General features: G+C 37.2%; 1 protein-coding gene across 3 annotated transcripts in view; it reads right to left on the minus strand.

Moving 5' to 3' along the window:
• Positions 1–12271, minus strand: part of gpc5b (glypican 5b) — a 72774-nt gene that overhangs the window by 46695 nt on the left and 13808 nt on the right. For all 3 annotated transcript variants that reach the window (XM_053237934.1, XM_026930328.3, XM_034308427.2), the window contains exons 4-6: positions 11323–11525; positions 10504–10563; positions 8596–8718 (exon numbers count right to left, since the gene is read on the minus strand). In XM_053237934.1, coding sequence (XP_053093909.1) covers positions 8596–8718; positions 10504–10563; positions 11323–11525 — 386 coding nt within the window. The remainder of the gene's footprint in view (positions 1–8595; positions 8719–10503; positions 10564–11322; positions 11526–12271) is intronic.

Raw genomic sequence — 12271 nt, forward strand, 5'->3', positions numbered from 1 at the left:
ACCACCCATTATTGCAACAGCATTCCCTAACTGCAGTACCCTCTTTCAGTAGGATATTGCACCCTGCCAATATTTGCACTGCAAAAATTGTTCAGGAATGGTTTTAGGAAGATAAAGAGTTCAAGGTGTTGACTTGGCCTCCAGAATCCCCAGATCTCAATCCGCGCATCTGTGGGATGTGCTAGACAAACAAGTCAGATCCATGGGGGCCCCACCTCACAACTTACAGGACTTAAAGGATCTGCTGCTAACGAATTGGTGCCAGATACCACAGCTCAACTACAGAGGTCTTGTGGAGTCCATGCCTCGACGGGTCAGAGCTGTTGTGGTGCCACAACAGGGATCTACACAATATTAGCCAGGTGGTTTTAATGTTATGGCTGATCAGTATATACTATCCATTGTAGTTTAAGCCATTTACTTTTTTGCTGTAAGCTTTGTTTTATAGCACAATTTGCTCACTATAAAGCCAGTATGGATTTCTTTTTGTCCAATAATCACCAACAGAATTTTATGCAAATTGCATAAAAAACATTTTTATTCTAGCTTTAAGAATACATTTAATACATTAATGTATGTATTAATACATTTAATACATTAAAAGCACATGTGGTGCAGACACTATTCTATAGAAAAGAGCTTCAATTGAATTAGGAATAAATTTTTTTCAAATACATTTGGAAATCATATGCAATTTCATATACCAGAGTATAAAATACAATATAATAAAGATATGTCCTAAAAAGTTTCTACAATCTCTAGGTCTAGTCTATAAATGTCTTATAATGTTTATATTCTTTAATTCGGCACTATTTTTTTTAAATTTTAAGCAAGCTTTTATTTTGCCTTCTGAATTCACTCAATAGAGAGTAGCCCTGAACATTGAAATGCTCCAATGTCCATAAAAATATGTTGAGTTAAAAAAAATTATTTAAAAAAAATAATAATAAAATTAAAGGATAATTTTAAATAGTCTCCCAACATGGCATTTACTTAGGCAACCAACTGTGCTAATTTTAGTTCACAAAAATAAGTAAAATAAAATATTTTTTGGGTGTTTAGTTGTGTTTGGCTAGTGAAGACTGAGTGAAGATTCAATAGACTACCAGAAATTATCTTATGAATAATTTAAGGCTACACAATGTATTCCTTAATAATTATTGCAGCATTGGCCTCTAAAAATGCTGGAATGGGGCTGCTAAGTGACATAGCAGTTAATTCTTGAGAAATCACAAATCTAAATGTTGATGATGCCACAGCTGCCTGTGGCCGGGAATCTGAAAGCGTAATTGGTCCTGATCTTTGGGTGAGAAGGACAGTCTTTCCTTTCGATCAGAGTAGTGCATCTTTGAGTTCATGTATATAGAATAAGGTACTTAGCACACTCCTCCAGTGCTAAGGTGCCCTTCTCATGAGTCAGAGGAAGCAGACGATGGTCTTTACCCACCAAGGGGACAACTATCTAGTGAACAGGAATTGGCTGTGGCTAAATTGGGGAAAATTCAAGTAGCTGTGCTTTCTGGATGGAAGGGATGATATTAATATCTCCTCATCATAGATCGCAGCAGTGCAGGGCTGGTGTCATTTGAAAGCTACTGAAAAATTCTTTCAATTGTAATGTGGTGCGTGCTCTCCAGAGCTCTTGGGCACTTCATAAGTACAACAATTCTCATTTTGGTAATGGCACAGACGAGCCCGACATGAAAGATCAGGTGACAAGTGCACTCTCTCTCTCTCTCTCTCTCTCTCTCTCTCTCTCTCTCTTGTTTTAATTCTATGTCTGAAGCCTGAAAAAAGCCTTGGAGAAAAGGGCATTTTAAAAAAAGGCTGAGATAATATTAGCACAAAGAATAATGGCAAAAGGTTCAGGGGATTGACGCAAAACATCAGGGGCTTAAGCCCCCCCAAATCTCCCCTCCTGTACCCCACCCTCCCAGTGATGCCCCTGGGCCATGATCAATCTCAGATGCTCCAGATGAGAATTTGTGTGGGTTTGTATGAATCATAGCTTTCACACAAATCAAAGCCATTAAAATAATCCAGGTCAGCATTTAACCATGTAATATCAAGGGTCCACATAAACTGGCATTTTAATGGCATCCAAACATGTGGTTTTACTGTAATGTCAATATGTTTAGCAACAGTATGTTAGTTTTTACCACAGCGCTGTTGAATTCTCAATTCTGATTGGTCAGAAGGCATTGATTAATTTTCTAGCAGCTCTGACAGCAGTTCCAGCTACAAATCACAGTTTTATACTAATGTGCTTGCTCTAATATATTATCATTCTTATAATAACAACATACACAGGGACGTGCACACCACTTACAGTGGATGCTCCACATAAACGGATTAAAAAACACGTATAATTGTTGATTTTGGTGAAGATTTCTGTAAGAAGATGTTTATTTAATATTTATGAATAGAGCCTCCAGTTGTCTGCGCTTTGTAAAGGTAAAGCTGCAGCTTTTTTCTGAAGTGAGAGGATGTTGTGCTGTCTTATTAGCTACAAGGGAAAGAGAAAAAAGAGAGGCTGATGAAGAAACTAATTACTATTTATATCTGCTATAATGTACTGTAAGTGATAACAGGAACAACCTTTTTTACATTGTCCACAACATTAAATGTGACTACAATGGATATAAAAAGTCTACACACCCCTGTTAAAATGGCAGATTTTTGTGATGTAAAAAAATGAAACTAAGATAAATCATGTAAAATCTTTTTCCACTCTCAATGTGAAAGGAAAAATAAAAAACTTACAATAATAATAGTTGCATAAGTGTTCACACCCCTAAACTAATACTTTGTTGAAGCGTCATTTGATTTTATTACACCACTCAGTCTTTTTGGTTAAGAGTTTATCAGCATGGCACATCTTGACTTGGCAATATTTTCCCACTCTTTCTTGCAAAAACATTCTAGAGCCATCAGATTGTAAGGACATGTCCTGTGCACAGCCCGCTTCAGGTCACCCCACAGATTTTTAGTTGGATTCAGGTCTGGGCTCTGTCTACATCATTCAAAAACATTGATCTTCTTTTGGTTAAGCCATTTTTTGTTGATTTGGATGTAAGCTTTGGGCCACTGTTGTGCTGAAAAGAGAAATTCCTTTTCGTGTTCAGCTTACTAGCAGACACCTGAAGGTTTTGCACTAAAATTGGCTTTTTTTATGGCTATTCATGATTCCCTCCACCTTGATAAAAGCCCCAGTTCTGGCTGAAGAAAAGCAGCCATAAAGCATGATGCTGCCACCATCATGCTTCACCTTGGATATGGTGTTCTTTTGGTGATGTGTTTTTTTTTTTTTTTTTTTTTTTGCACTAAACATACCTTTTGGAATTATGGAATTATTATAACTTTTGGAATTGGTCTCATCAGACCATAACACATTTTGCCACATGGTTTGGGGTGATTAAATTGAGCTTGGATGTTTTTTGTGAGCAAGGGTTTCCATCTACCCACCCTACCCCATAGCCAGACATGTGAAGAATACGAGAGATTGTTGTCACATGCAGAGAGTAATCAGTACTTGTCAGATATTCCTGCAGCTCCTTTAATATTACTGTAGGTCTCTTGGCAGCCTGCCTGGTAAGTTTTTGTGTTGTCCTTTTATAAATTTTGGAGGGACATCCTGTTCTTGGTAATATCACTGTGGTGCTCCATTTTCTCTATTTGTTGATGATGGCCTTTACGGTGGTCTAAGGTACATCTAATGTTTTGGAAATTCTTTATGCTACTCTCCTCATCAATACCTTTCAACAAGTGAGATACCATGAATGCTTTGTAAGCTCTCTGCGGACCATGGCTTCAGCAGTCAGATGAAACCTGAAGATGTGAAGAAAATCCTACAGGAACAGCTGATCTTTATTTGGGGTTAATCAGAATATTTTGACTGATCCATCATATTTTATCTCTTTATATACAGTATATGACTTATTGTATACTGTATTAGTGAAATATCCTAAAATATGATATGGGTCAGATGTTTCAATGTGCTCCAGAAGAGTTAAAAGTGGTACCAAAGCTGCAGAGAAGAGTTGGAACATGTTGAGCTTGCTGCTGCAGTTGGACATTTCTCACAGCCATTAGCGGCTCACTGAGGGCATGGATCTCAGTGTTGGGGAAAATGACTGAAGTGAAACTTACCATAAAAAATGCCTAGAAAAATATTTATTCAGCTAGAGACCAAAGAGACTGAACTTCCCCTTTAGCTAATGGTGACTTTTTCTGCAAAGCCCTCTGTCCTGAAGACAGTTTCAGAAAACTTAAACAAAGTACCTCTGACTGTGACAAAGCACTGACACTGAAGACTCCTTGGATAAATGTTAAACAAATATGTGCTTAGAGAAAACTTCACCAAATCAAAAATTACATGTGTATTAGAATGGGTGCATAAATATAAACCTTGAAGCCAGCAATACTATCAATTCAGTTCAACAGTGCTGTGCGTAATATGAAGTCTTCAGTAATTACAGTAAATGTAATAGGAAAATTGAGTAGTTCTGAGAGTGAGAAATGTCTGCACAGCAACAAGTAATCTAAAAGAGATGTAGGAAACAGATAAACAGGAAGTAGATAAATGTGTAGGAGATGACAAGACAAGATTTTTCAGGAGGGAGGCAAGTGGAAAATGTTAGTCATGTTGGCTAGTGAAGTGAGGAGATTATTATATTGTTATTATATGATGGGTGAGGGTGAGTCAACAGTCACAAGTGCTGGTCAAGAGCAAGAGCAACACAGAGAGAGAAAAACTGTTTCACCAAAAGCAGCCGAATTTAGGCCAACTGGACTGACCACAAACAGCGCTTGCCTAATATGAAAACAAAAAACAGTGTAGCCATGGCAACCATACCCATTCAGCAGCCTCAGAGGAACCACAAAGCTCTAGATAAGATGTGGTTAAAAGTTCTGCTGACATTTCCTTCGCTTACTGTAACATCCCACAAAACATACCACTATACACATTAAGGCAAGATGAGAACCGCTGCTTCGGCTACATATTTTAGTGAGAAAAAAAAACTACCCTGAATCATTTGTGTCCAAGATGTGTTTTATGATGTATAATACTCTATAGTTATCTAAATGGAGCATGACTCGTATGCACTACAAATACATCTGCATGTCTGACAAACTGCAATTACCCTGTCTACACATTTCACTTCTGGGCTGCTGCCCCTGTCGTGTACTGCTGCTTTCTTCTCCTTCTTCTTCTTCTTCTTCTTCTTCTTCTTCTATGTTTTCTTTTTTCTTTGTTTTCTTCTTTGTCTTTATTTTCTTCTCAAATTTCTTTTCCTTTGTTTCTCTCTTCTTTTTCATCTTCTTTGTGTTCCTCTGCATTTTTTTATTTTCTGTTTTCAACCATCTCCCTTTCACTAAAAGCATGTATTTTTCCTATAGATTTATAGTGTTATATATGTGCTTATAATGTTAGAATGTTGCATACCATTTTCTACATACAACAAATAGTATTTAAAATTTTTAAGCATCATGCAGACAGTCTGCAACCAGGTTAACAGAATATTTTTACATGGCATTTTTGGAACATGGGTGTTTTCCTGTGGTGCACAGTCAACCCAGAAGGGGGCGGTGTTGGATATTTTGTAGACTCTTTAGTGTCTCTCAGCCTTTTATTTCTTTATTTCAGCTGTACCTAATAAGCGTACCTAATAAATCAGCAACTCAGTGTATGTACAGCTGTAAAGCACACTATACTGAGACACATGTCAGGGAAATGGATGATCAAAATCTGGATGAGAATGTTCATGTGCTGTCGTGCTAGAAATATGAAAATAATCAATCCTGGCCTAAAAGGTTCATATGAACATCCCATTAGGTCACAATTACAGGGGGGAGCGTCTGAAACATTTTTATATGTGAGTTTCTAACTTGTTATTGACCGTTATTGACATCTGATTTATACAAGTGACAACTTAGGAAGGACAACAGTGAAATACATAGATAGGGACTAAAAAATATAATTTCAAATTAAAACATTGTTTTCATTACAAATTATATTATCAGTAATAACCTCAGTGAAAAGCAGAGTCTTAGAAATATTTTGCTTTAATGATGGCATGCACCCGAGCTGGCATGGACTCCACAAATTTGTGTAAAACCTGACAATCTGTATTAGATCAAATCCATTGGAGTGTCATCTTTGTTTTAATTTTTTCAAAGTTATAAATCTTTATGTTCATTTCCTGTTTACATTTTTAAAAAATCCCAGATTTTTAGTGCATTCTCAGACTTTTGGACCCCACTGTATATACATAATGCACCAAAGAAAGAAAAATGATCCATCACTGTCCATATGCCTGGACTTCACCTGTTTGACATAAACACAAAAAACACAGCCAACATCACTAAGGATAACAACCAAGACACAGACCTCAAACAAAGTAGGAGCAAACTACAGCAGATAATTGTACCATAAACAACAACCAGACAGGTGAAGGAGATCATTGCCTGTCTGCATTTTGTACTTTTTTGGGAACAATTTGGGGGAAAAGTGAAGAACATACCAAAATAGATTATTTGCTAACACATGCAGTAGGCAGATTTTCTGATAAGAATGTAAACAAGTATATGAATCATTCTTTGCAAGTTTATCAACTTTTCAGAAAAGTTATAACCCATGCATGGCTGAGAAGATGCTAACTATTCATCTGAAATATTATTATGCAAGAAGCATATGCTTCTGTGTTTTTGTGACTCATGGGAAAAGTTACTACTGATTAGATCAGTAATATACTAGCACAAAATTCTAACACACGTCAGCTGAATTTAACAGACTAAATTTACAAAAGGAAAAAGTGTACATTTAAAATTTACACTAATAAATATGGGTACCACAATGTTTAAATTAAAAATGTTTAAATGTTCATCATAAAGATCATAAAGACATCTAAATTCATTTAACGCTCAATATGGCAACACTATGCACAGTACTGCACAAAACAAAACAAAAAAAACACTTGAAATGAACAAATATGCCAAATAAATGCAAAAAAAGAACACCAGCACACCTCTCATGTTTGGTCTCCTCTGTTGCCAGGACTATGCTGTACTTGTGCTACCAGAGGCATTGACATGAACGGCGCCAGTCCCCCGTAACAGCCAGCGAGGGTACAATAGAGGGATTTCTGCGGGGGCACGAGTGAGGGGTCTGAACCCATGAGGGCCAAAACCGGGAGCCAGACGAGCCAAGCCGGGTCTTTTCACCCTTTTACTTACTAAAACAAGAGGCATGTTGGAGAGTACTGCTGTGCAGGACGTCAGTGTCAATGCTGTCTTCATCACCTCAGCACCTAAAGAGGCCAGCCAAGGAAGTTTTACAAGTTTTCCTGGGGTAACCAGCATCATGCAGGACCATAAATTGGACAAATGCCAAGTAGAGAGATTGTGTGTGTCCAACATGGCTGAAAGAGTTTGGCTGTGTGCTGAGACCAAAATAGTACCTATATTCAAATGTTTGTTTAGTTTGTGTGTGTTTTCCAGGGAATCTCATTTGTGTGACAATGGCATTCCAACACTTTGTAAATGAGGCTTCTGTCCCAGAGAGGTCCAGGCAAAAGCTCCCAAAAGCCATGGCAACTGCTGGCCCCCAAAGCCTCAATGTTGTCCATGTTCTGTGTTATGATCTTCACAACTACATTACTAGTCTTCTGAGAAAAAAAATACTAATTATAACAATCTGGATTTGAGATCATAATTGCCTTGAAATCAAGCCTAATAAAATGTGAAGTTAAATGAATACTTTAGTTTTATAGTTTTATATTAGTTTTATATTAGTGTTATCACCATAATAGCACCAATCAAGATGTTACCACGTATCAAGGGTAATAAGTAAGGAACACGACAGGAAGTGATGTTATAGGAAAGTAATAAATGACAAGGTGGTGTGATGAAGTTAATCATTTTCCTATAACAGCACATATATCAATGTGTATGTATGTGATGTTTTATCCCTCTTATATCGCAACAATCTGCCGATGATTACAAGTTTTATTTATTAAAGAATGGCACATCATGCTTTTTATCTTTTTATAGTTATATGAAACAAGTTAGTTCCTGTTATTACTTCCATTAAAACAGCTGTAAACAGTCATTCCCTCACCAGCCTCTCTTTCTCTCTCTTGAAATTAATAGGACAAAAGAATCGCAGCTTGTCATGTTATTGAGAAACAACAAAGCGCAAAACTCCTCTGTCTTGAAGAATTTCCTTGAACAGCTTTACCTCTGACTGTCACACTGACACTGGAATCTCCTTCCATAAATGTTAAATAAACATCTCCTCAGAGAAAACTTAATCATATCAATAATTATACATAGTTTTTAATCCAGTTATGTGGCTTGTCCACCACACAAGTCCCTGTGTACATAAGTTGGTACTATAGAACAAGAAACATATTAGAATAAGCACATTAATATAAACTTGAGATTTGCCTTTTAGCCAGAAATACTATCGGAGCTGCTGTTCAAAATTAATCAAGACCTTCTGCCTAACCAACAATGCTGTGGTATAAAAGTATAAAATAAAAATTATAATAAATGAGCCATGACAAGTTGGAATTAAGGGACCACACATCATACCTCTCCACCACATCCTCCCCATTCCAGCAGGTGTATTCATCCAGCACCATCTCACTGTCACATAGCACCTCTGGCAACATGGAGAAGAAGGATTTGTACCGCTGAATGTAGCTCATAAACTCCCTGAGAAGGTGATTTGCTCCATTACAACATGGACAGCATGAATGGAATTACGTAAGACAATATAATATAATATATAAAGTATACACACACACATATAGTCAGGTCAGGAAGTATTTGGACAATGACAGAGTTTTTGTGATTTTGCCTTTATACACCACCACAATGGATTTGAAATAAAATAATCAAGATGTGTTCAAAGTGTAGATTTTCAGCTTTATTTTAAGAGGTTCCACAAAAATATGGCATTTACCATTTAGGACTTACAGCCATTTTAAGCAAAGTACTTCCATTTTCAGGGGCTCAAAGGTATTTGGACAATTGACTGACAAGAAGTTAATTGACCAGGTGCAGTCCATTCCCTCATTACTTCAAGACAAATGAAGCAGATAAAAGGTCTGGAGTTGATATCAGGTACTGAGTTGGCATTTGGCAGCTGTTCGACTGGAGCTACCAATATGAAGTCCAAGGAGATCTCAATGCAAGTGAAGGAGGCCCTCATTAGGCTGAAAAAAACAACATAAATCTATAAGAGAGATAGCAAAAACCTTAGGTGTGGCCAAATCAACAGTTGGGTACATTCTTAAAAAGAAACGAAGCACTGGTGAGCTCAACAACATTGAAAGGCCTGGAAGACCACGGAAGACAACTGATCGCAGAATCATTTCCTTGTTGAAGAAAAAACCCTTCACAACATCAATAGAAGTCAAGAATACTCTGGAGAAGGTAGGAGTATCATTGTCAAAATCTACAATCAAGAGACGCCTTCATGAATGTAAATACAGAGGGTTTACAACAAGGTGCAAACCACTGGTAACATTCAAGAACAGGAAAGCCAGATTAGACTTTGCCAGAAAACATCTAAAAAAGCCTCCCATGTTTTGGAATAAGATTCTTTGGACTGGAAAAAAAACAAGATTAACTTGTACCAGAATGATGGGAAGAGAAAAGTATGGTGAAAGAAAGGAACAGCTCATGATCCAAAGTATACCACATCATGTGTCAAACATGGTGGAGGCAGTCTTATGGCATGGGCATGTAAGGCTGCCAATGGAACAGGCTCACTGGTGTTTATTGATGATGTGACTGCTGACAGAAGTAGCAAGATGAATTCTGAGGTGCATAGGGCTAGACTCTCCGCTCACATTCAGCCAAATGCTACAAAACTGATAGGACGCCACTTCACAGTGCAGGTGGATAATGACCCTAAACATACTGTGAAAGCAACTCAAGACTTTTTGAAGGCAAAGAAATGGAATATTCTTCAATGGCCAAGTCAGTCGCCTGATCTAAACCCAATAGAGCATGCTTTTCACTTACTGAAGACAAGACGGAAGGCAGGAAAGACACACAAACATGCCGCAACTGAAGATGGCTGCAGTGAAGGCCTGGCAATGCATCTCCAGGGAGGAAACTCAGAATTTGAGTTTTGGGCTCCAGACTTCAGGTAGTCATTGACTGCAAAGGATTTTCATCCAAGTATTAAAATTATGGTTATATTAACAATTATGTCACTTTGTCCATGTACCTTTGAGCCCCTGAAAATGGAGGTACTTTGTTGAAAATGGCTGTAATTCCTAAATGGTAAATGCCATATTTTTGTGGAACCTCTTAAAATAAAGCTGAAAGTCTACACTTCGGTCACATCTTGATTGTTTTATTTCAAATCCATTGTGGTGGTGTATAAAGGCAAACTCACAAAAACTCTATCATTGTCCAAATACTTCCAGACCTGACTGTATATATTCTGGTAAATGTACCCTGTCAAATGAACAGCTTGACACTTACTTAGACAGCTTCTTCAGACTTCTGGGCTTGTCATGCTTGGAAGGTTTGAGAGGCAAGGATCTGCAAATGTCAGAGGTCAGAGAGTTAGCAATAAATTTCACACAGCAAAGGGGGACTCCAAATCAGGGGTGGCAAACTCATTTGCGGTTGCAGGTACCATTGGTTAAAATCTCACAATAAACAGGCTGCATCAATACATCCAAAAACTGTTGACGTCAGCCTCAGAGTGGGAATTTTAAAAGCTTTCTGACAATCCTGATTTCACCGACCAAACATGAAAGTGAGGCAATTGCCAACATAAAAATTCCATGCATACAAGAAAATAAAGTCCAGACATGGGAATTTTAGCTTCAATTTCATCTTATAATGAATAGCATCTGATAATGTGCAACACCCACTTCAGCTCTAATGAGATGTGCTCACATATTTACCATGAACACAGCTATACTGTATGCTAAAGCTAGCTAATGTTAGATAAAAATGAACGCCTTTATTCAAAAAAAGATTGCATAATTTAAAAAAAATCAGGTGTTGCAAACTCATTTGCAATTGAGGGCAACATTTAAAATCTCACAATAAAGGGGCTTCACCAATACATATAATCTCTTGTCATTAATAACATGAGCCTAGGTTTCTGTTTCTGTGAGAATGGGTGGTTCTTAGCCACAAAATGTAGTGAATGCTAGACATCTGGTTTGCAAGGATACATAAAATATAATTAAAACTACATTAAAATCATTTGAAAGATGTAAAAGTAAAGGCTAGAAGTCAGATGAATAGATGTGATATAATGGCATGTAAGCAAACTCAGCTTCTCACCTTTTCCTCAGTGTAACGTGGCTGTCTCGGTGATCATCAGAGTTGTCCTGTATGGTAGGGCTTAAGGACGGTATAGAGGAGACTGGCTCCACACTCGAACTCTGGTCTAAGCCTGCAGGACTCTGTGGTGAGAGACTCTGTAGTTTTGGACCTTCTTGAGTGGATGAGGCAGACTCAGTGAGAGGACCACACACCTTTTCCACCTGACAGTCAGAGACATGCACAGTTCATCAGGTATCAACTGATGTGCAGTAATATCAGTGTCACATCCTCAGTAATATCAATGTCACATCCCTTTTCCACTTTCCAATACTCAGCATAAAAAAAAAGAACATTCTGTAAGATAGAAAGGATTCTACAAAATCTTACAGGGTTCATGTTGACTAACCACAATATACAGAGTTCATTACAGCAAAATATTTAAATTAAATATTTAAATTAAAGAAAAAACCTTTGGGGGTATCCTGTTATCGGAAAATAATCTATGATGGACTAGTGTGATACAACCCAACCCAAACTGGAGTTACTGTTACCACCCCAAAACTGATCATTTTCCTACAACACAATGTCCTGAAATGTTTTATTCCTCTTGTACCACAGCAATTTGCCATTAATTATATATTTTTCATTAATTATGTTGTGGGGTGGCACATAATATTAAAAAATAAAAGTTACTTTTCACATGAAAACATAAAATTAACTTGATTTCATCAGTGAAAAATGTTTACATTTGACTTTTTATTTCTTTTACAAATACAAGTACATTTAAAAAAAACAACTTTTTCACTTTCACTTGAGTATATACTTCCACTTTTAATTGAGTAATATTTAAAACATTATCTATATTTTCACTTATGTGTAAATTCTCAGTACTTTTTACTCCCCTGACCTGTGCTCATGAATGTAGCAAGTGTGAGTGTGTGTGTGTGTGTGTGTGTGTGCGTTGCTC

The sequence above is a fragment of the Pangasianodon hypophthalmus genome, chromosome 11 (genome assembly GCF_027358585.1).
Source record: "Pangasianodon hypophthalmus isolate fPanHyp1 chromosome 11, fPanHyp1.pri, whole genome shotgun sequence".
Classification (NCBI taxonomy): Eukaryota; Metazoa; Chordata; class Actinopteri; order Siluriformes; family Pangasiidae; genus Pangasianodon; species Pangasianodon hypophthalmus.